Genomic DNA, 25278 nt, shown 5'->3' on the forward strand with positions numbered 1-25278 from the left:
ACATCATAGACCATCAATCTAATGATGTCTTTCTGCATTTTACTATTACCCCCAGTTTTCAGTTTCATTTGCAATTACTTTCCATGTTAATTGAACATGGTCAGCATGAAGTGGACCAGATCAGACTAGACCAAACCTTCGGCTATTGGCAGGCCAAACGCTCCAATGCACACACTCACACATAGACAAGCGATGCGACGATGCGGAAATCAAAAGTGTGGCATGCAAAGCAAATAAACACAAAAAAAGAGGGCCCAAACAAATTGAAGCGAAAAGAGAGCAAAAGAAAGTTTTTCGAAGGGGCGTTTTGTCATTTGATTATCGATTGCGACTGTCTAAACATTTTCATTGCAGCCTTTATTTTCCATTCGGGGTGTTTGCACTTTCATTTTCAATTAACACAGCGCTGCGACAAGTGAGCAAAACAAAAAATAAACGAAAGACTTAGGCAACAAACTTGCCGGACAGTCGTTGCAATCAAATTTGTTGTTGTTGTTGTTGTTGCTGCTGCTGCTGCAGTTGTTGTGGAAATGCAAATGGAAATAAACACATCGACCAGTTGCCTGTTTTGAATGTTAAGGCCGCCATATCGCTGCCGCCTCACACCCTGCTAGAGCTAGAGCTCCTGCCTGTCTGACTGCTTCCGTAGGAAACGACCCAACAAATAGAAGCATGGGCTGAAAGGGGCTCCAAGCAATTACGCATCTCATACCCCAAAGAAACATAAAATCCAACTAGCCCTAGCTATTGCTTCCTTGTTTACATAATTATAATGATGGGCCTTTGGGGCAATGGACTCTGCTCTGGTGTCTTCTTAGCTAAGCGCCAATTAGAAGCAGAAATAGAAAATAGAATTCGTGCAAATTAGCGCAAAATTTTGCGTGACTTAATTAAAAACGATATTACATCATAGGAAAGTCGCGCTGTCATAAGATCACCAGCTTTTCTAACAATCTTCCTCTGCTTGCTCTTCTTCAGCTAGCTGTGCATGCTAGTGGAACTGCGAAATGGATTTATGTGCGCAGATGAATGTGAATGTTGACACGCCCGATGGGCGAGTAAGTGACTGAGTGCCTGAGTATGTGCTAGCTGTCTGGCTGGGTGGCGGGCTGGCGGGATGTCTTTATGATTCCTCAGCTCTTATATAACTTAATTAGCGATCGAAATAAAAATGCGGAAATGCTAAGAGGGAAGTCTTAGATGAACGACAAAAACTACTAGCTGAAGCGATTCTAGTGCACTGAGGCGCATAGCCGAAGCTCTCTGATTTGCAGTTGGTGTAGTCAAGACTTGTGCCACGTATTTACCAGATACTTTGTCTGCCCCAAATGTCTCTCTCGAAACTCAAGTATAACCAAAATATTGACAAATATTTTGTTTTAATTATTGTAATTAATATTTTTTTATTTATTTATTTAGCCTAATTGCATTTACATTTTTGCCATAGCCAAATAATTAATATAATTACATTTCGGCCAATGTCCGAATACAAAAGACTTAGGCAACAAACTTGAGCAGACAACAAATAAACAGCTTGGCAAATATTTGCACACAAATTAAATACAAGCTAGAAATATTTGTCTTTAATTGCATTATGGGCAACAATTAAAAAACAAAGCCAGACGTTGTTAGAGACACTAAAAACTTGGCCAAACCGCTTGGACCAGCCCCAAATAGTTGCTTGATCTTTTTTTTGGGCTTGCGAGTAGCCAATTTGCTGGCAATTGAAACGCATTTGAAATGATTAGAAATATAAAATAGAAATAAAAACCGAATTCGAACAAAAAACAACAGCTACAAACTAGTGAAACCAGTTACAGTTGGCATTTTTGTGTACCGAACTCAAGCTAAGGCTGCGCCTGCGGAGCTGAAGTGGAGTCATCTTGTGTGGCTTGGCTACAACTACTCAAGTTGAAGTTCGCACGGCACTTGCAAATGGCAGAGAAAAATAAAAAGCAGCAGAAAAAATAGAAATAAATAACATATATTGTATGGGTGGAAAATAGCTAAAGAAATGCAGCGACAACAACAACACCAGCAGCTGCCTGACTGAAAGTACTTTCTTTCTTAATAAGATGCGCAGTTCGCGGCTCATGGCTCGCGACTTGCGGCAGGCAAGATGCGTCGGCTGCTGTCACAGGCTGAACCCCAGCCTCTGCCTCAGTCTCTGTGCCAGCCTCAGCATCAGCATCGTGGCAGCCTCTGTTTGTGTCTTGGCCAAGTTAATTTGCTGCCTGCCTCGAACTTGCTCTAATGCATGCAACACAGCCGCATTGTCTGCCTGCCACCTCACGCTGCACCGATCGCAGCGTCAACAATTTTTTGCATTATCTCTCTCGCATGCGCTTCAACTGCTGCTGCTGGTAATGCTGTCTCGCTCACAGCAAATGACACAAAAGTGAGTTTTGGGAACTGGCAAAGTGGCACAAAGGTTGCCTGCCTGGCTGTCTGCCAGCCTGCCTGCCATGGCGACAGCCAAGCAGGTGTTGAAAATATGCCGCCGTCAGCAAAAATTTGTTAGGGTGTCGCTTCAGAGCTGTCGCAGCAACAGCAGCAGCAAAGTGCATCATCAGCAGCTAACGAGGATTTTAGGTTACTGGGCTACTCATAGAAGCAACAAAAGACGCTATGCTAAGTGAAAGAACTAAAGAGTGTTATTTATATGTATTACATTTAAATATATAAAATTGCTTATAACAGATCTTAATATATGAATCGTTACTAAACGTTGACTACCGCATTACAACTATTGAGAAACATTTATTTTCTACTTTTTGTTCTTCTACTTCGATTACTTTTCAAATAAAAAAAATTTCTTTAGCTTACTAATTCTTGAAGTAGTTATATTCCCATCCGTCAGTCTATCTATTTGTTCAACTATACATCCATATCTCAGACCTCATCCACACTCTTTATTTAAATATTTTTCCCAAAAATTCTACTTCAACTAAGTCTTAAAGTGCTTCTTCAACGGGTCTCTATTTGGCAAATTAACAAATATGTTAAATAAGCAGCTCTCAAATGCAACACGCCCACACAATTTGCCGGGGTTTTGCCTGTCACTTTGTCGCTCAGCGCCTCATTTGCATGGCATGGACACACAAGGGGGGGCAAAGACACAGCTAACGCCCACCACTATGTAAAGGTGTGTGTGTGTGTTAAATTGCTACTTAGTGCCAGAGCAAGAGCCCAAATGTATCCATCAGGCCGAGCTGAGCAGGCAGGCGAGTAAACAAAACATGAAAATTAAAATTAAAATTAATCAGCGAGCAAAAGACAAACAAACAACTTTATAGCTAAGCGCGTGGAATAGTTTTTTTCTTCAAGATTTCTGGCGTGGGCTACTAGCCAGTAAAAAATTATTTATTTGGCTGGCAGCGTGTGAAAAACAAATTTGTATTTTTTAATAAAATATGTGTGTAAACAATTAAGCGAATATAATGCTATAGAGAAGCCAAGTAAAGGTAGTTCCCGAGGGTAGCAGAGTCAAAGAACTTTCAGTTACTTTCAAATTAAAAGTCAGTTCTTCTTCTTCTTCGTTTTGGTCATTGTTCTAATGGCATTTCCGTTTTCATTAAAAAAAAAAACAAAAAAACTAGATACCCTTTCCCATTGCGTAATCGGCGCTATAAATGTCAACGTCTGTCCAGCTAAAGCCTCTTCAGCATTCGTTTTGGTTGGTATCTAATTCTGGTTCTGGTTTTGACTTTTTAAGCGCTAATTTGCTTAAGCTTTACGATCATCTTTTGTTTTTATACCAGATACACATTAAAAAGGCTGCATATGGAGATGGGTATATGGCTTTGTGTAAGAGATAGAAGCAGAAGCAGGCATACATGTTTGTTTTCTAAAAGACTTTGAACTATAATTATATATATAAGTATTTATTGTAATATATATAAATATATAAATAAGTAGAAAACTATGAATGCTTTCATAGAGAATATTTAAGTTTGTCAAATAAATTATTTTGATATTTCTATAGGCATTTGTTTAATTATTTTCAATTACTGAATGGCTTGCATTGCAGGGTAGCATCTAGTCAGGCAGCTTATCTTTTCTTGTGTTGGCACGCACGCGAGTCAATAAAATGAATTTGTATAGCAATTTATTTAATTCGCATTGCGTTCTCTTCGGCTTTGTTGTTGTTTTCCCTAATTACTTCGTTTCGTTTTCGGCGCTGTAATTATTTAAAATCGCTTTTAATGGTCACAGGCGTTAGAACCGAATACGAAATTTAACTTATTTAAGTATGGGAACTCCGAATAGATAAGTTAAAAATCATGCGAGATAGCGCAGTAATTGTCTAGCTAATGAAACTATTCGCTAATCGAATCGTTAATTCCTTTAAATGGGTAATCAAATTTTATGTGTACAAAACAAGCTTAAAACTAATTAAAACTTAAAGCTAATTAAAACCTATAATAAAAACAAGTGCCTTAGATTCTGACATTTAAAATAGATTTCGTTTGCTCAAGGTAGTTAACACCTGCTTCGCATGTAAATGAAAACAATTATACAATACGCTATACTCGCCATAACCATTTTACAATGGAGAGTATTACATATTAAATGTATATAAAATAAAAACAATTTCTGAAATATTAATAACATTTTTAATAGTAAACTTTTAACCTTAACCCGCATGCCAGGCTTTACAAAAACTTCATTAAGCTGGCTGCTGGGAAAAATGTTACTCTATAAGCCGCAAAGCCTCAGTTTTAATTAAAACAAATGCAATTTAGCCAGGTTTGCAAGCAATTTTGATAAACCGCTTTGATTTGGGCCAGAAAATAGACCACAGCCAAGGCGAGACGAACTAAAGCCACGAAGCAGAAGAAGAAGAAGCACTTTGAAAACATTTTCAACACCTTTTGTGGGCCTTTTTTGTGTGCCGTTAGGTGATGCGGAACTGTAACTGAAACTGCGCTTCAATTGTTATTATTATTAATTAGAAAAGAAATATTTGCTACCCGAAAACTAAAGGCCGAAAAACCAAACAAACATCGCCTGACGTTTATCTTAGCTGCTGCATCAACGGACCACGTCCAGCCATTTCGCTAGCTCCAGCTGCTGGCTGTGGGATTTTTGATTAGAACCTGGCCATGACATGCGAGTCGAGCCGAAACGGTGTCCGTGTCAGCAAATTAGAGAAAACTTTTGTTTGAACAGTAATTGGCAAAGCAAAATAAATAAATATCGACAAAAAAAACAGTCTAAAGCGTGTTTACAAATCTGTTGTCGAGCACACGCCCCCTCTAAAACAAGTTTCTACTTTTTTATTTCAGAATTTCTATGGCGAATTTACGTTTTAAATTTTAGCATTTGCATGGCAAAAAATAAAATTTTTTTATACTTTAATTCATAAACTGGAATATTTCAAAGCTAAAAATATTTTCGCTTTCATCAAACAAAAAAAAACCAGAAATTAATATTAAAACTAAGAACAGATTAAAATTAATAGCAACGAATTATGCAATCAACTAAAACTGAAATATAAAAATTATACTTAAAAATGAATAAGTAATAACTGAAGTCTAAAGAACTGGTAAGCGCCCCCAAGAGTCATAAATATATATATTTAAATATAGCTAAAAAAATTCCTTAAAATTTAATTAAATATCACTAGCAGCTGTGAGCTCAAAAGACACTTAAAAAAATTCAGATATATATTTACAAAACTTTCATTTCGGTGGCGGCCATTTGATATACGACTCGAAATTCTTGGCGAAAATGCGAAAGATTTGCGCGTTTTTAATTACAAAGACTCACGAAATGCAAAAAATAAAGAAGAAATACTAAAATATTGTATGCAAAATATGTTAATTAGCCAGACAAACACGCGGCAATTTATGGCTAGAGTCCGAAGGGAAATTGGGAAGCTTAGTGATGCTGTGCAAGCAGTAGAAGCGGTGATCGCCGACACTACGTGGGCAGCAAAAGTAAAAGCGGAATATTAACTCAAATTAGAATATCCACGCGAATCATTCAGTTAGTTAATGAACGTGTCATTTGGGGTCACGCAGAGCTGCTGCGAAAGTATTGAGTGATATAGGAATTAAGAGATTCCCTAATAGTCTGTTGGCTACATAAATGGATATCTTAAGTGAAGTCTTTGCTAATGGAGATATTTTTCTACTAGCTGGCTTAAAAGGTATGAGAACTGATATGATATAAAGAGTCACTATAAGTCCAGTTCATATTATTTAACTAAAATAAGCTAAAGCTAAAAATAAAAAGAAAATTAAATATAAATCACAATCTTCAAATACATTCCTAAGCCTGGCACAACTCTTTCGATACTGCTTAGATGTGAAATATAAGACTAGCTCAAGTCCCTGAACTATCAGTCAAGTTACAAAAATTACTTTATTTATTTATTTACAATATATTTACACATCTGTGAATACACAAAAAAAAATCGTATAATTATCAAGCACACACACACAGACTTCTACACATGCAAACAGATAAAGTATTTTAAGTTTGAATATTCAAATTGAAAAACTATTTTTATAATCTTTTGTTTTGATGTCTTTTTCAAGCAATCAAAGGGGCCTCAAGGCTACGCCAACTGGCACAGCAATGCGATTACCATTAAGAATCCCCATAAATTTGTCACTTAAGTTTGTAAACAAAGCCGCTAATTGCTCAAGCCATCCCCCACCCGTCTGGCACAGCTTCTTGTTCGGCTTGTGTCCAGTTTTGTGGCCATAATTGTTGACTATCTGGCCGAGAAAATGTGTTTTAAACAAAAAATAAATAACTATAGACGCAATAGGGGCAACAAAATGTGAGGTTCTTTAAAGATTTCTGAGTGGGGCTTGCGTATTTGCCAATCACTTTAAGCCATTTGATGAAAATGCCAAAAAGCTACGTTATTTTTTCAAGCTTAAGCTTGATGAACATGTTTTGACTCTTTTTTTCAGAGCGCTGATTGCTCATCAGCAACAACAAAGTTCTACTTCTGCGGCTTCTTCATAATTTTAATTAGGCACCTTATTTGCAACAGACAACAACAATAACTACAACAATCGAAGACTGACCAAGAGCAGTCGTCAGCATCAAACACGCTGAATCTTCCGCATTTGCTTTCAAATAAAAATTTATTGTTAATTTGCTTTTATTTTTGGCAAAAGCCAACAAAGAAAAAACGCACAAAATGCTATAGAGTAACCATTATGGCTGTCCAATGAGCAATTTTTGAGTGTCAATATTTGGTCAAAACTGAAACATAAGAGGAAGCTTAGATTGTAAACGCATGACTGAAGCAACGAACTTCTTTTACATAATAGCCGAGGCGAGCGAGCTAAGTATGCCTGCTAAAATTTTCTGTTGACATTACAGTCGCTGTGATTGTTGTTGCTGTTTTTGTCACATGCGCAAACAAATGACTTAAGCAACGAACTCGCGACTGGTCTCTGTGTAAACTGAGTGCAATATTTGGCCAGACACACAAAAATAATGAATCATTTGTTTCGTTTACCTCATTTGTTTGTGCATTGTATTATGACGCACACGCACACATACGCGCACAGAACTATGTGTGTGTGTGTGTATGTGTAACACATGACAATAGCAATTTCAATGTCAAAGTTGTAATTGCTTTTCACACAAAAAATACAAATACTAATTTTTGTCGATTTATTTCTTAAGTCTTCATTGTGTTTTGTTTCTCTTTTTCGCCTGAAGTGCACCCACATTTCAGTTTATAAATCATCGTTTAAACAATCGAAAACATTCAAATTTTTTGGCATAGTTTTATTTTTTGGCGAGGCACACAAACAATAAGACCTCTGCCACTTGAAAGTAATTAAGAGAATTGGCATTAAGCCATTATAATGTATACACTTGCAATGGGTATTATGACATTGAGATGATCTATATACCATATATATATAATGTGTATAAGCTGTGTCTATTTGTCAAACAATTTACAGCTATACTCGTAGTCTCAGTACATAGTCAGAGTCAGGAGTGATAGAATCTGAGCACATTCCATAAGATATTCAGAATTATTATTAAAATGATTCTTATGCACCCCTGTCATCATATCAATGAACACTCTTCCATGCTCAGATATGCGTGTCGTAAAATAATCTACAATCAAAGAGCATTTGAAGTTCATTCGTATGCTTTTGATCCAATTTGTGTTCGACCTCTTCGGCTTGGCGTCTTGTTTGTCTCGTGTGACGTCTGTTTTAACACCTTTTTCGGCAAGTCATGAGGCAAAAGAATAAATGCGGGCTCTACAGCACTTGCTACAGCTCATTCTAAGTGGAGTGGACCCGGCCATAATTGAGCTGTCAATGACATCAGAGGGCAAACGCGGATTCCAGCAAACAAAGAACCAGCCGGAAATGCAATGCAACGAAACAAAAAAAACTCTCACAGTGAAACTCACTCCCCCACTCCTTTCTCTCCCTGCCGCTCATATCGTATACTCTGTCGTTTAGGGTTTCCATGCGTCGGTCTGTCACACCACTTTTGTTACAATTTTCGTCAGGTTTTCGAGTACGTTTTTTCATTGTAATTATGCGAAAATGAAAACAAACACAATGTGGAACTCGTCAGTCCTCCAGCGATTCCCCGCTTACTGTTAGCCTCTGAGTCAGCGTCAGTTGGCTGTCTCGAGTGTCGACACCTGCGCACCCGTTTGGGTCACGGGCCAAAAATGTGAAGTCATATGTGAAGCGGGCTGAGGGGTGAGAAGGTGTTTATTCAGCCCTCGGTTCATAAGCCAAAAGGCCAGCAAATGTAATGAAATTTTTTGTTTTATGTTTGCGGCTTTGTGCGTCTGCATGTCATGGTAATTATGCATGAGCATGTGTGAGTGTGTGTGTGACATGCAAATTTGCTTTGTTTGTGTATGTGAAACGGATCGAATATGGGTTGACTGAATGCGCCAAGCCCAGCATGGGAATGCCAAGAAATTTTAAGGGTAACTTGCAGCCCTAATGGAAGCCTCAATAATATAGCAGAGTGGAAGTCTATAAAGACAACCATAATCTACTATCAGCTACAACCTATTATTCATATATATCTTAACTTTTAAAATATCACCTTTTAAAAAAATCCACAGGCCACGCCAACTGCTAAGCACTTAAATCAATTGCATAATTGAATTGATATCTTGCATAATTTCACCTGTTATGGAAATCAATTACAAATATTTACAAGAAATTTTATTAATTACACGCTCAAATATACACGATAAGCACTTAGTGAGTGCCGCACCCTCACATCAAAGAGCGGCAATAATCAAACACAAAATTAAGTAAGCTTTCGCACAAAACAATTTATGCATCTCGAACATTACAACGTACAACATACAATCGAAAGAGAAAAACAAATGCGAAATACTTTCATAGGTTTTTTGAAGCACCTAGCAATGGTAACGCCTACACCTCTGTCTATCCGCAGCCGCAGCCTCCATATGCAAACAAATTAGTGTCAGGCGCGAAAATAAACTTATGAAAAGCAAAAGTGTCTGAAAAAATATATATATGACACATAAGCGCGTAGCGTGAGAGGAGATGATGCAGGCAAAAAAAAGCCATCTCAATATAAATAAATTTGCGAACAAAATAAAAAACTTTTACTTTTCAAAGAAACATAAAACATTTTTGCGCATCATGCAATTTGATTTGCAGGCAATGCTCGTAACATACCAGATGTATATTTGAGTGCGTTTCTGTCAGCAACACCAGCGAACAGCGGCAACAACAATAGCGCCGCACGAGTGTGTTGAACTAATCAAGTTTGTTGCCTAAGTCATTTGATTGATTTTATTTTTGCGCATCAAAAATGCATTTACAGCGTTTTATGCTTGCATTTTGTGCTCCGTTTGGCTCGCGTGGGTGTTCGAATATAAGTAAAAGGCTTTTAAATAACATTAAAAACAATTTGAACATGAGCTGCTAAGCCTTATGCAATGGCCTAAACGACGCCGCCTACTTGGGCCAATAGATTGACTCAAATTGAAAGTACATTTTTGGCTTATTTGCATGCCGATGGCACAAGTGCGAGGAATTTGAATATGCCTTCAAATGCGAATATGGTGTAATTTACTTAAGTGGTTTAAGAGAAAGGATATTTTCTATAGAAAAAGTGTATTTTCTGAGACAGCCTTGGAACAGTCCAAGTAGTGCAGATCTAAGCTCGATATAAAGTGAGCTATCAATATAATATTTTCGAATTAAAAGTTTTACTAGAAAGCGGAACTTAAAATGTAATAAATGTATTTAAAATATATAGTTTGATGATTTCATCAATATTTATTTAGTTTAGTTTTTTTCTTATTTTCCAATTCCTCAATTGACCTCAATTTATATTAAATTTAAGTCAACCGCTCAGTGCGATATCTAAAATTTATGTTTAGTTTCTTTAAATTTACGGCCTCGATGCCCTTCAGTCTTTGACCACGCCCCCATAGTTTTGCATCACAATAAATGTTGCGCAGCAAATGCGCAGAGTCATAAAAATTATCCAAATGCGAAGCAAATTTCAAATTTCAAACACATTTCGGCAGCTCTTTGCGAATTGTAACAGAAACAACGACGACGAAGAAGCAGAAGAAAAGCCCCAAAACATGACTAAAAGGCAGCTGCAATAGGTAATAAAATGTGCGCAGAAATTGGCAAATTTTATGTGCGCAGCGAAAAAATTGCAATTTGTGCGTTTAATTTGGGGCCGCGCTCTACTGCGAACTGTTATGCAAAGTCAAAGAGCTTAACAGCGCTGTTAAAGGACGCTGTAAAGCGAGCATTGCTGTTACAGTTTTGAAGGCATTTTAATTGCAGCCCCCGCGGCCAAGTTAAATGACACATGCGCTTGGCCAAAACAGCCAGCGCTTAACTTGGCCGCGGTCACTTTGTTGCTGTTGTTGCTGCTGCCGCTGAAGACTTTCACTTTGCCGCACTGAGATGAAATGGCTATTGACTCTTTTTGGCCAAAAATAAAACTGAACCAATTAACCCATTAGCGTACGCTTTGAAATAGCTCGACAAAAAAAATACAACAAAAATCTAATGGAAAACCAGAGCACAACAATTTACCAAAATTTTACTAGAAATTTTTTGGATTACCGAGCAAAAAACTTAAGTTACATATTAAAAATAAATAAAATCATTATTATTAAATCAGAAATTTTAAAAACTAAAGTTGCTTAGGAATTAAATGTAATTTTTAAAAAGTTAAATTCCATATTAAGAGAAACTCTAAAACTTTATTATTTAGCTACTTAAGACTTTAACATTTTACGAAAACCAAAATATATTCGATTTTTTCAAGATTAAATTTTAAAAATACTTTTAAGTGAAATTCGACTAGTTCGTCGTACAAAAGCTTCTTCTTTAAAATAAATATAAATGTTATTTAAAAAAAATAACATAAATTAAAAGAATAGGTTATAAACAAATAAATGCATCTACATACTTGTTGTTAATATTATTGAAAATCCTCAGATCTTTAGTCTCAGACTCAAATATTAGCCTACTTGTCTTTTAAAAATATAAAATATATTCATATTTAATGTAGAAGTTTCAAGCATTATGTTATAAAATACATTTATTAACACACATTCCTTTTTATGTTAGTTTTTTGAAGCCATGAAGACTCTCGAGAAATTTCTAAAACCAATTTAGATTTTTAATAGAGTTTTCCAGAAGGAAAATGTGACTCATAAATCCTTTAATAGATTTTATAAACTAGTCTAAATAAATTTATAAAAGTGTAAGTATAAATTTTAGTTTAAAAAAAAATAAAGTTTGTAAGCTTGCTTAAAATAAGGAACTCAAAGTACTCACCGTCTTGCCTGCCTGGGTATGGACTGCGTCCAGCACACGGGCGCCTTGTGTAATTGATGCATATTCCTTGACGATTTGTAGGTCAGATCCCCGCACTCGGTCTGCCACACCTGCAGATTGCCTTCGGCCGGATAGAAGGTGTAGAGACTGTGCGTAGCTGAAGCGATAACGGGCGATGCACCGCCGCTGCCTTCTACACTGACGCCGTCCACCCCGACACCCACCAGCGGCGATAGCGTGGCGCTCGAGATGGGCTGCACGAGCAACGCTGCCTGCCCAGCGGCGGCTGCTGCGGCAGCTGCTGCCGCTGAGCCTGCGCTCGATGCACTGCTCTTGTAGTTGAGCATGCGACTGTTGGCGCTGCCGCCACCGCCCACGCCCACGCTGCTGCTAGTGCAGCTGCTCACGTTGCCGTTGCCGTCGTGCTTCAGGATGAGGCTGCTCGGATCGTAGCCATGTCGTTGCCTTCCAATCGCGTCCACCGAATGCGAGCGCATGGCATGACGCGCAGGCGGTGTCACATGCATGCGGCGCCCCCGCCGATATCCAGCTGCAGCAGCGGCTGCGCCGCCGGCGCCGACGCTCAGGCCGCTGGTCAAGCGATGATTGTGAATGCTAGCGGCGGCGCTGGCAACCATTGGCTGACGTTGCTTTTGATATTGAAGGCGCTGTTGCTGCTGTTGCTGTTTAACCTGCAACTGCTGCTGCTGTTGCTGTTGCTGTTGTTGTTGCTGTTGTTGGTGTTGCTGCTGCTGCAATTGATCCTTGTAGTAATCGCGGCGCTGCAATTGCGGCGCGGCCAAGCTAAGTGCGCCGCGTTTCTCTGTCAGGTTGCTATTGTTGTTGCTACTGTTGTTGTTGTTGCTGTTGTTGCTGCTGGCACCGCCCGTTGCCGCTGAACTAAGCTGCGCCAGCTTGCTGGCATTGTTATTGCTGTTGCTGTTGTTGCTGTTATTTATTTGATGCTCTGAATCGGTTGAAACCCGATCCGGATCACTTTCAAAACCTTCATCAAGGGATCGAGTTGGACTCAGTATGGGCTTGGAGTGCTGCTCCAGTTTAGTAGACGCAGACATGTCCACTTGCCAAGTTAGTTGTGTGTGTATATATATGTATGTCGTGTGTGTTACACTTGGCAACACTTTGCTATAAAAAACTATGCACAATATTGCACTTGTTGCAGTTGCAGTTGCTTTTAATTTGCCATACACTTTACAAATATTACTTGTTTTTCTTTTCTTTTTTTTTCACTGCGAAAGTCGCGCCAAAGTTCGAAATTCGATATTAAATTTTGTTGTTTTTGTGTTTAAACATGCAGTTAGCTGCCGCTCACGTCTGTCTCGCACGAAAGTCGTTCACAAACTGTTCAGCGACAACGGCGCAAACTGTCGATGGCCAGCGACAGACGAAAGCTTCGCGCTCGGCACTTGTTACGAATCGGCATTATTGTTGCTGCACCTGCTGCGTTCATTCGTAGCGGCTCTCTTCACGCCGCTCGAAAAAACAGAGAGAGAGAGAGTGAGTGAGTGAGTGAGTGAGTGAGAGCACGCGCTGCCAACAGCTGTTGTCTGCTGTTACTGAGGTATTCGCGAAATTTCTGAGTACTGAGCGGCTAGCTGTGAAGGTTGACTACGCAGGCAACGGGACTGGTAGCAGGAACAGTTAACAGGGCATAGCTCACACTTTGACTTTTGGGTGCATTATGTTAATTGTTGCTGGCATTTTATAGCAGTGTGCCCTGTTGTAAAATATGATGAAATTAAAAATAAATATGAATAAGTTACGGAAATGTTAGGTATGTGGCATTTAAAATAGTTATAACAAAAGCAACCTTTTGCATTAATAGTTAAAACAGCTAAGCTTAGGAAATTACATTCACACATTGCACACAGAAAACACGGACATTTTCAACCGAACACCACTCCAACTTTTCGGGACACTACTGTGCTGAGCAGCTCAAGCCACTCTTGAAGCTCTCACTCTCCCACACATACACACGCACGCACACAGACAGTACAGCCCAGCTCATTCGCGCCATAAAATTTTTATCAATGAAAACATACGCTACAGCAACAACGACCGGCACAAAACAACCGCAAACAAACAGTTGAAAGCTCGTGCAATAGCTTAAGCCAAAGCTTTTAACACCTGCTGCATAGCTGCATTTTGACTAAGCCAGAGAGTATGAATGAGAGACTGAGAGAGTGACCAAATTTGGTGGCTGCCTACGCTGGCGCTCGAATTTATTGCTGTTGTTGTTGCTGCTGTCGCTGGGATTGCTGTTGTTTTCGACTTTTTTGTTAGTGCTTTCAGTGAACACTGCGCTTGCGGCCTATAGCAACAATAACAATGCAGTCGGCCATTGCAATTTGATGCCGTCAAGCAATCGATGTTGAAGTGGAATGCCCTTACTTTGATTGATTTCCGGGTGCTGCTACGTTGACGTTGACGGCAGCGTTGACAGCGGCAGCGGTTTCATTTTTCGCCAGCGAAAAAGAAAAAGTGACCGAGACAATGGAGAAATTGCAATTGGCAATAACAGCAGCAACAGCAGCTATCTGGCTGAGCGCGAGTAACGAGATTATGCCAAGGGGTCTGCAAAGAAGACTTGAATTATGAGAGCTTTCAAAACGAAGTTCAATATAAAAAGCTCATTTAATAATTGATAAAACTTGTTTTTAGAAATTTTAATTGAATTAATTTTTATTTTTTATATATGTCAATTCAATTTACGCCGTTTCTTGCAGTGTATCTCCAGCGGCGAACGGTTTTTTATGTTGTTTATGCTTCCTTGCTTGTTGCTCTTGCTTTCTTCTGTGGCGGCTTCCGATAACGATAATCATAACTATTGCTGATGCAGCTTTTGTTGTTGCTGCATGGATTTTCGCTTTTATTTAATGCACTTATTTAAAAGAAAATTTTAATAAAGTTGCCAACCTTTTATTTTTAATTTTGTTTTCTCTCATTCTCTGTTTTGGGATTATCGTTAACAGTTGTTGTTGCTGTTATAACAGCAATTTAATAATATAAATTTTATAGTTTGAACACCATAAAAATGTAGATCTTAATTGTGTTTTGGGGCTGTTGCTTGTTATAGGATTACGTGCCGGTATTTTGATTTTAACAGCATGCCCCACTAAATGCTGCTGCTGACCTGCAACGGGCAATTGGATCTAGCTGGACTTGGACCCTAATGCTTACCGTTATAGTTAGGCAACAATTCCAATTACAAACACCCCATAAAGTTCAGCTCACGCGTAATGCACTCAACACTCCATAAGAGAGCAGCAGATTACATTACCTACAGCCGCAGTGCGAGCAAGAGGCACAGTTCGGGCGAGTGCGCGAGTGAGCGAGCTAGAGACTGGAAGTTAGATGGTCCTATAATGCTTTATGATAGCTGTGGGTGTTTTATTGTTGTTGTTGTTGCCGCTGCTGCTGCTGTTGCTGCGATTCGTTTGCGGTTGGCGGCCCAAGTTCAACCGGGTTCAAGACTCAAGCGCAGCCACAAAACTTGTCTGTTAATGAGCGGGGCACACCACCACCAATAGCAACAACAACAACAACAGCACCAACAGAGAAACAGCAATAAATCAATCAAAGTGCAGTGAGACTAGTTCGGTGTTTTATCAAAGCAAAGTTCTTAAATTTTAAAAGCGCACTTAAATTACGTTTAACAACAGATCAAAGTAATTTAATTTAATATGCTTTCGATTTAAGTAGAAATAAGATTCGCTTCGAAATCATTTGTTTTCTTTAAGAGAGCACAAATGCTATCAGTATAAATTCAGAATAAATTGTTATTTCAATAAAGTATAAACAAATATTATTTTTTAAGATATTAAAGTAAATTGTAAGCTATATATCTTAAGATTTTTCTATTTAAATGAATAGTTATGCTAAAATTTTTAAATAAAAAATGAGAAAATTATAGACAAATTGATTCAACTAAATATTAAATTATAATCTATAAATATATATATAAATAAGTTTTTTTTTCAAATTAAATTAAATTCTTTCTTAGTCCATCCTTATATTATAAATAAATTCCAATTACATTTAGATTAATTTGGCAACTATGCTGAGAAGCATCTACTCAATTACCTTAGTAACCTTTATAGATCTATTATTACATAAGATTATTTTTATCCTTATTTTAGCTTCTCCAGCTCCAACAACTATGATGCAAGTCTGCGTCTATTTGAAATATTTTCCAGTTAGTAGGAGCTGCTGCCTCTGTTGTTGCTGTAACTGTTGCAACTACCATCATCTGTTCTGGTGGCTTGCTATGCATCATCCACAGGCAGCCATGCATCAATTGTTGGCAATAAACAACCGTCAAATGTTTACAGCCAGCGTAAAGCCCACAAAACTGTCTCAGACGTTTGTCAACATGGGCGGCAACAACAACGCCACGAGGCAGCAATTGGTTGCAAGGGGGCCGTGGCAGCACCAGTTTAATTACAACTCTACTAGTTATGACAGACGCGGCCAGCAACAACGAATGTCACATAATTTCCACAATTAAAGCATAAACTGAAGCAATGCAGCAGCTGCCGCTGCTGCCGGGCTGCAGATAAGGCTGAATTCGGGAGGCATGAGCTTGGAGTGACGGGGGAGAGGTTTGGGGCGGCACACACTTTGGCAACAGGTGCAACTGGCTATGGCTGCTTGGACCTGAGTCTCAGCTTTGTGGCACACGCATGCGTAAAACGGTTGTTTGTTGTTCTTGTTGTTGTTGCTGTTGTTGAAACGGCAGCAACATGCATGAAATTGTTTGCCTGGCGCAGACAAGAAACGCGCGACGAAAGACCCACAAGCCGGAGACATGTTCTGCCAGTTGCCCGTTGCACGTCGAACATTGCAACTTGCCCCTCGCCCATAGCATGCGACAACGATAACAGCTACACAACCAGCCAGCAACAAGGCGTGAATGCCGTAAGCCCCACTCAGTTGCACACAGCTCCCAAATGCACTCGCACAGTGCTTTGGTGCGCCATTAAAAGGAAAAGTGTAAAGGCCCAGCCCAAGGATGCGCAGATGCGTTACGCATTTCAATCGCCCTAAAGCAATTTAATTAAAAATCTGTTAAGCGACTTTGAAAATGGCGTTAACTGTGGCGTTCTGTTATTAACAGAGAAATGTTTTTCAAGCTTAGAGAATGACATTAACAGGGACATTCTGCTATTAACAGAGAAGTAAATAAACTGTGTTATGTTAATGTAAACCTTAATGTTGTTATGTTATATTAAGCAATGTTATATACTCATAGTATGAACTGTTAACATTTAATGTTATTTGATAGTGTTGATAGTGCTATAATCTTTTTACATATTTTGTAAAATTTCAATTACTTTTTTTTATATTAACGTTCAGCATATTTTGTATTATTTTTAGGAATTTTTACGAAAATGTTATAAATTTTATTATTAATTTTTAAAAGAAATAACCTAATAAAAACTGTATTTTATTTTGTTTTATATTCATACAGTGCTCATAACTCTCGCAACCAGTGTGCAAACGCATCTTGGAGGCTGTAACATCATTACCGTTTGGCCATGGGCCGCTTGCCATTGTAATTGATGTTGTATTAGAACATCATTTACGCAATTGCCACAGTTTGCAGTTGTTGTTGTTATTGATGTTGCTCTTGCTGTTGGATGCTGTTTGTGCTGTAATCTGGTAGCTGATTGTTGGAAGTTTGAGCTGATTTCCTTGCTGCCGTTTTCAAATTTATATCAACTAACGATCGTTCGATAAAATGGCAGAAAAAGAGCCAACGCAGTTATCAAATTGCCTACAAAGAAGAGCTTGGGTAAATGGCAATAGATTCTCGTGCAGTTATACTGTGGGCTGTTGTTGTCCCAAACAACCTTGCCGCAAGCATTAGACGCGAATGGGTATTGAGAGTAATGGTCCATAACGCCCAGGATGAACATGCATGGATACAGGTTGTGATCGCTTATAATACCCTGTAAAGAACATTGATTAGAGCTCAACTCTTCTAGCAAGCCATGTTTAAGAATAACATAATGTTGAGATAATGTTAAGTACCTGTGTGCCAGATGTGCTTGTACTGCTTAATAGAGTTTCATCTAATATTACTGTACTATATCTACACTTAAGTAAATATTCTAGATGCTTTTCAAATATTGACAAAAAAACTTTGGGAAATGATTGAAGCTGTGTTGGAGCTTTATGAAGTGATATATAGGAATTCAACTAAAGATCTACTTTCTATTAAGTCAGCACGCACCAGCAGCACATACTCTTGGCTAATCCACATAGTTCATTCTTTTCGATTTAGCGCTGCATTGCACACACAATTTGCCCCAGCGAATGTGGCCCAAACTGCAAATGGCTCGCCCAAAAAGGCGGCCCAAAAGACGAAACGCAATGCCGCCGCCGCCCAAGCAAAAGCGAACCAGCTTCCAAAAAGCAAAAACAAAAACAAAGCAAGGCACCGACACCGAATCAAACTGAGGCACAGTCGACACAGTGGGCATAGCGCCATCGCTGGCCATGATTGCCAAATCAAATAGCCCAAAACGCTGCGGCACGAAACGAGGCAACATTTTTTACGCTTAAATGGCAGATTGTTAAAATAACAGAGGCGGCAACGGCACGCAAAATTGAACAACGGCAACGACGGGAACCAGAAGGAACCACCAGCAGCACCACCAAACGGGCACCACCAACAGGTGCAAGCCAAGATTAACGCAAAATCAAAGCGGAAAAACTGACGTTGCAAGCTATGTGGCAGACGGCAGGCAGCAGCAGCAGCAGCGGCGGGCACCATGCCACCAAGTTGCAATATACTTCAAGCTAGAACATTTTCTTAACCCTTATGTGAAACGGGCCACAAAGAACTTGCTTAAATATTTACTAACTTTATGAATACGCAAAAAAATGGATGCTGGGAAAAAGAATTAAGATTAAAAGAAGTCTGAACTTAAGTAGAAAAGTTACTAATATTTTTCTTCTACTGTAATTGAGGTGATCTACACAGCAACAGTTATTTCATGAGCATATTTCTTGAAATTTAATTTAAATGTAATCTAAGAAAACATCATATACGAAGTTATATCTACAATTTCACTTGTTCAAATATATCAAGAACTTATATATAAAGCAAATTCATAAAGATTTGTTAACAGTTGCTTTCATACAAATTAAATCTTTTATATTGCGTAATTTTATTTAGATATTCCAAAGATTTTAAGCTTGAAGAACTCTACATTTGCAGAGCAGTTATTATCCTAACTAAAGTCAGCTAAGCTCATAAATATTCTTATGACTTTCTTCATATATGCCAGATACGAGGACCATTTTTAAGCACTGCCGCTCACTTAAAGGTTAAGCCTTAGCACATGCAAGTTGGGCTGGTCGCTTGGCGCAGTGGGCTTTGGCTGTGGCCGCACTTAGCTCAACTTTCCTCCCAGCTCGCAGTTGCAATTGCTACCGTCGCCTGTCTGAACAGCGCCACGGACTCGGCCAGCGCGCGCGCATCTCTTTTGACTATATCATTAGAAGCATCATTAGAATCACTTGGCAGCGCCAGTTCGGGCAACGCCTCGAGTGGATTTTGCAGCATAATTGTTGAACGACTCCATGCCGTTGGCCATTGCTGGCAGTTTGCGCACTTGTGTCTGCTCTGTCGATATTTGTTTGCTTTTCGCTTTACTTTTGCATGCCACTTGCTCTGCCCTCGCTGCCCCATACCTCCATACCCACGCTCATCTGCTGCATGGCCCTTTTGCTGGGCATTAAACTTTTGATTAGCGCTTCCAAGAAACCAACAAATTAGCCAACAGACTCAAACTCGAAGTGAGAGAGCTCTAACGTGCACAATGTGCTGCTTCTTCTTCTTCATTGTTGCTGACACTTCCGGCTTGAAGAAATTAATTTAATAGCCATTAAACAGATAATAGTTTGCTTTTTAATAACTTTTTTAATGCAAAACATTGAAATTGAAATGTTTGAACTAAATATTTCTAAAAAGCATATATTTATACATAAAAATATGAATACTAATAAACATACTGCTTACAAGAGTTTATTTCATTCAGCCTTCACAGATACAAATCATTCATATTTCTTAATTATGATGCGGTTTTTGTTTCTAATCTAAATCTGTCTTAAAATGCTATGGGAACAACGAGCCCCCAGCTCACGGCCCAAGCAAACATTACAACAACAACAACATCGCACATGGGAAACACAACAGCTGAGAGCGCTGCAGATGGGTGTGGGGCGCAGGCCTTGACTTTTATTTGCGGTATCTCGAGCATGAGCATTGCAACACGTAGCATTCATTTAGCGAAATGAGCTGCGCAATTGACATTCGCAATATGATGGGACGTTCTGTATTTAGTCAAGAGTTCTGTGGCTGTGGCTGTCTCTGCAGCAGAGTTCGTTTAGTGTTGTCTCATAAAAGCTATAGCATCTAAAGATAAGATATCCGTCAGCTTTCACATGGTCGCAAAACAAAAGACTTAGGACCCAAACTTGACAGTTCAGTTTATCAGCTGGGCGATAAGTGTTGCATGTCTGTCGCTTGGGTGCATTGACATCGGCAAGCAGCATTGCGTCTTCGTTTGCGGCTTATCAGCTGCAGTTGCCGCAGCCACAGCCGTAGTCGGCGCCAACGCATTTGGCCACATTTATTTCCTCATTACGAAAGCACGGCGCACAATTTCACCGAGCGCAACAACAAAAGACAGATTTAATGTTAATTACGTGATGCTGCAAGGAAGTCGCGACACACGCTGGCAATTTGCATTTATTTCTGAGTTTTCCTATATTTCCATTTTCTTTTTTCTTCGCTGTGCAGATTTGTGCTTTAACCACGAAAATTTCGTCTGTCATGTGGCGCGTCTCGTCGTGCAGAAGAAAGTGAAAAGCGTGGAAAGTCGACGTCGCCAATAACAACAACGGCAACGGCAACGGCAACAGCGTGGCAAAGGTGAAGATGCCAGCCTAGCGAGGCTAGCCGAGGCCGAGAGTTCAGGGGTTCACAGTGGTCAGCCAATTGTCAATCGCATATTTTATGGTCATCAAGCGACACCTGGAAATATTTGCAACTGTGCAACTAATTGCGCAAGTTTTGATGCGTCTATTGGACACACACAAGCACATGACTTCCTTAAGCCAAGTGATGAGCCACAGACAGACAACAGGTTGCAGTATCTTTTAAACATCGACTGAAATTTAATGTCAAATATAAATGAGGAAGCAAAGGATGAATAAAATGACGTTAAAGCTGAGAGAAATGTCGAATGATATAGGTTTAATTATGAATATTTCAAATTATATTCATCTTTATATAAAAGCTTAATGATTTAATATACTAGTATAAATTAATATAAGACTTAAATAATTTTTAAAATATTTAAATAAAACTACTCTAGACTAGACCTATAAGTCTAAACTTAACTAAATGAGTATACGATAGACTGATTCCATATATTAATAATAATCGCTGCTTAAGTCAAAGCCATTGGTAATGTAAATAAATATATGATTATTATATGATTATTAAGATTAAGACTAGTTTAATATATCAACCCATGATTTACGATATTTAAATACCAAAAAGAAAAGGCTGAGGGATTACCCTGAAAGAAACCATGAAGACACATTAGTAATCAAACTTAGGCATGATTCAAAGATAACATAAAGTTAATGAGAATATTTTGGAATTTATATAAACAAAATATAGTTAAAATAAAGTGAGACCTTGCAGGCTGAGACGATGGATTGATTAAAAGATACATGTGACGAGATGATTTGAAAATATTAATTAGGTACTGAAGCTTATACGAATTACGCATCAGGTGACCATAAAGGATGAGCCATTATTGAGGCGACTAAATATTTATCATGATAAGCCGACCAGGGCCCAACAGCCAGCAGGTCTCTCACCCAATCCCTATCCCTCTACCTCCCGCACTGGCTATTGGAATTTAGTGCTAATGCGTACAAGAAAGAGGCGTGGCAGCCAAAAATAACAAAGTGCTAATAATTTCGGCGCAACATTATGGCCAAGGGGCCTATCAATAAAACTCTGGGGCTAGTCGCGACTACCCAGCCCCCGAGGTAAGCCAAGCTTCGGCTTCGGCTTCAACTTCAGCTTTGGTTTTGGCTTTGGAGCTCTAAGCAATTTGCATTTAAATTTGGTTTTATTTTTCGCTTTTGTTTTTCAATGGTTTTCCTCTTTCGATATCATTTGAGGTTGCTGCACACAATTTGCCAGCCAAGTTGATTAGCTTTGTTCGTGGCATTTTTTGGCCGCTAGCTGTGGCCAAACATTGGCACATGTATCTGACAGATACACGCGCGTAATTAACTACTTTGTAGCTACAAAGATACACACATATCTCTTAGACATATGGGATATTATTGCCGCTGCTCTTATGCTCGAAGGCTGACAAATAAATCACATAAAGTGCGCCGCATTTGATGCCAAAAACTAATGCCAAATGATTTGTAACAATAAACACTCCATGGTGGGCCGAGCACATAAATAGTTATGTATATATAGCTATACATTTCTTATTCATCTATCTTTGGCATATATATGTTGACGTGCCACTTTGATGATGAACATTTGCTTCGATAATTACTCATAAATATCTGCTCGAAATTGTGTCAAGGATGAGCGGAAGTGCTGCCAAATATTTATTGTTGTTTTCGGTAGTTAAACAGGCTGCTTTTTATTTGGATTGATTGACTGATTGATTGATTGAGATTCATCCGATGTTGGCTTAATGGGCGTTTAATTGCAGCCAACACTCAAGAGCGTCTTTCACAATATTTAATCTATCAATTGTTTAAGTAAATGCCCAGAAGCAATTCCTCAATGGCCTGATCATAAAGCAAACAAATATGATAGTAAGATTCTGGGGGAATTGATTTTGATTGGCTTCAGCTCGTTCAGATCTATTCAAAATTGACATAATTACCAAAGTAATCGTTCAACATCTTCACATACTTCGTTTTTCCGCATGAATTTAAGATAATGAAAGTCCCCTATTGAAAATGAAAACGATGCGAAAAGCGACATTTGCACCAGAGCCAATCATTTGGCGCACAGTTTAGCAAGCACTGGTGCGCCCAGCAGGCATTGCTCGCAATTACCAGGTGAGGCAAAACACTATGAGACGAAGAGCTCCTTACCCCTGGAACGGCTTGGCCAGCTACCTTCAGCCAATTGCGGGGTAATTTGCAAACGCACAAAAGCGCAGGCCGCTGACGACCTTAATTAGCGGGCATAGCCAAGAAAGCGACTCGTAATAGGCAAACGCACATAGAATAGCACGTAGATGCCAGAACCAGAACCAGAACGGTATCCAAAGACCAAGGAAAGGGCTAGATGCCAGTTCTTAGAAACCAATTAAGGCGCCAGCACATTGCACACTGAGGCAAGCACTTGATGAAATAATTAATAGAGAAGCTCTGATTAGAAATTCCACAGAAGTTGGATAAGACAGACTTGAGTTTGATATATACAAAATATTTCAATTTGCTTGACAGAACTCAAAGCAAAACTCGTAACATCCAGAGCTCTTCATACTCAATTCTTAGAGAACTTTATAATTTCTTGGCTCTGCCTCTCTATTCATATTCCCGCCATGCCTGTCAGTTGCTCTCATTGATAGGTCATTTCTGATAGCATCTCAAGAATTTGCTACAGTTTTCGCATAGTCTTGCACCACTGTACATGGCACAATGTTTTGATGGGCGATGGCCAATGGAATGGACCGCAGTCCGCTGCAAGCCTCAATTGAGATATTATGAAATCGTTTTGGTCGCTGTCGGTGCGTGCGGTCGTCCGCTAATAGAGACGCGTCCTCCATCCTTCCTGTTGGCCAGCCAGACAGACTCCGACTACGCCGGCCAATCGCCAGCCAAGCCGTTTGCCTTGTTAATGATGTGCCGTGCGCGCATTTAAATAAAGTGCCGCCCATTATAATGAGCCGTGCGCGTTGTTAACGTCTTGTGTTGATATTATTCCAACTCATAAAGGAGCGGCCCCAAAGTCCCTATCACAATCGCTGCGGCCGCATCTAACGAGCGCCCCATAAAATGCGCCAAAGTTTGCACATCCACCAAAAGGAAAAGCAAAGGGTTCGCCAACTGCATAATTAAACTGCGGCAGTAAATATTTTTCGAAACAGGCAGCACACGCTGGGCCGCTGGGCCACTGGTATGCGATAATTATGAAATTCTTTTACTCTTTAAAATAAAAAAAAAAAATTTAAGAAAAAATTTAGTTTCTTTTATGTTGTCTGTTGTATGTTTGCTGCATGTGCGCTGTGGGGAAACTCTAAAATATTCTTTAAAGCAAAAATATACCAAAGTTGTCAAGCATTAAAGTTAATGAAAGAGTTAGAAAATGTTGAATTCATATCTAAGTTTGCTTCCAGTCTATATAAATTACTTTTAAGCATTGTAAAAGTTCGTCTTACTATGAAAATGCATCTGTTAGGCACTAGGAATATCTCTCACTCACTTTATCTCTCTCTCTCTCTCTGTCTCTATCCATCTTTCTACCTTCCCTCTCTCTATTGCTGCTCCAAAACTTTCGCCTTCTGTTCGGATAAACTTTAAATTTCAGGCATTAATTCGCGAACATTTGTCAACGAGTTTGCGCCGGAACTAGGTGCATAACTTACTACAGTGCCCCGGACCCCTATAAAACCTAATACTCCCCTCCTCCCCCCTCGTGCGCCCCTAATCAATTTGTAAAGCATTTTCCGTTGGCGCTGGCAAGCCAATTAATCAAACAACTGCCGACAAGTGGCAAAGGAAAAGCTTAAAAGCAGCAACAGTAACAAAATATAGCTCATGCTGCATGCAACGACGTCGACGTCGGCAACAAGGAGGCAAAAACAAAGCCAAATGCATCGCTGAAATTGTAGCAGGCGGCAGATAGGCAAAATTTTGGAATTTATATCATCAATTGGACGCGAAGCTGTTAAGATAGATACAAAAATATGCGCAGCATGGCGAGCGTGCAACATGTGGCGAATGGGCTTGCAACATTGTTGCATTTGGTGCCCTGCACTAATGACATTTGCCATAGGCCCATGGCCATGCGAAATGATAAGCAATAATTGAAAAGATTGCAGACCATTTCAAATGCGGCAAATGGACCAAATGAGGCGTTGCAGATCATTGTGTATGTGTGTGTGTGTGTGTGAAGTGTGTGAAGTGTCTAGCAAAAGGAAGCAGCCGATCGGAATCACAGCCATAATTAGGCCTTAGCACTCTGGGCTGTGGCCAAGTTTATGCCAATTGCTAGGCATTTGTCAAGCGATTTGAGGCCGATGACCACACAGGCAGACAGGCATTCAGGCCAGTCGCTCTCAAACTGTGGCCAAACTGTAGACTCATCCCCACCGCTCATTAAGGCTAAGGCATGAAAATCTCCCTGTGTATATGTGTGTACAACAGCTTTTCAGCTTTC

The 25278-nt window shown here is 39.4% G+C and overlaps 1 protein-coding gene across 1 annotated transcript in view; it reads right to left on the bottom strand.

Moving 5' to 3' along the window:
* LOC111597163 (serum response factor homolog B) overlaps positions 1–13117 on the bottom strand; it is a 47797-nt gene extending 34680 nt beyond the window's left edge. The window contains exon 1 of the mRNA XM_023311721.2: positions 11808–13117. Within this exon, the coding sequence (XP_023167489.2) occupies positions 11808–12883 (1076 nt within the window). The 5' untranslated portion in view covers positions 12884–13117. The remainder of the gene's footprint in view (positions 1–11807) is intronic.
* Positions 13118–25278: the final 12161 nt, after the last annotated feature.

This window comes from Drosophila hydei, unplaced genomic scaffold, assembly GCF_003285905.1.
Source record: "Drosophila hydei strain 15085-1641.00,03,60 unplaced genomic scaffold, DhydRS2 tig00000063-arrow-pilon, whole genome shotgun sequence".
Taxonomy (NCBI): Eukaryota; Metazoa; Arthropoda; class Insecta; order Diptera; family Drosophilidae; genus Drosophila; species Drosophila hydei.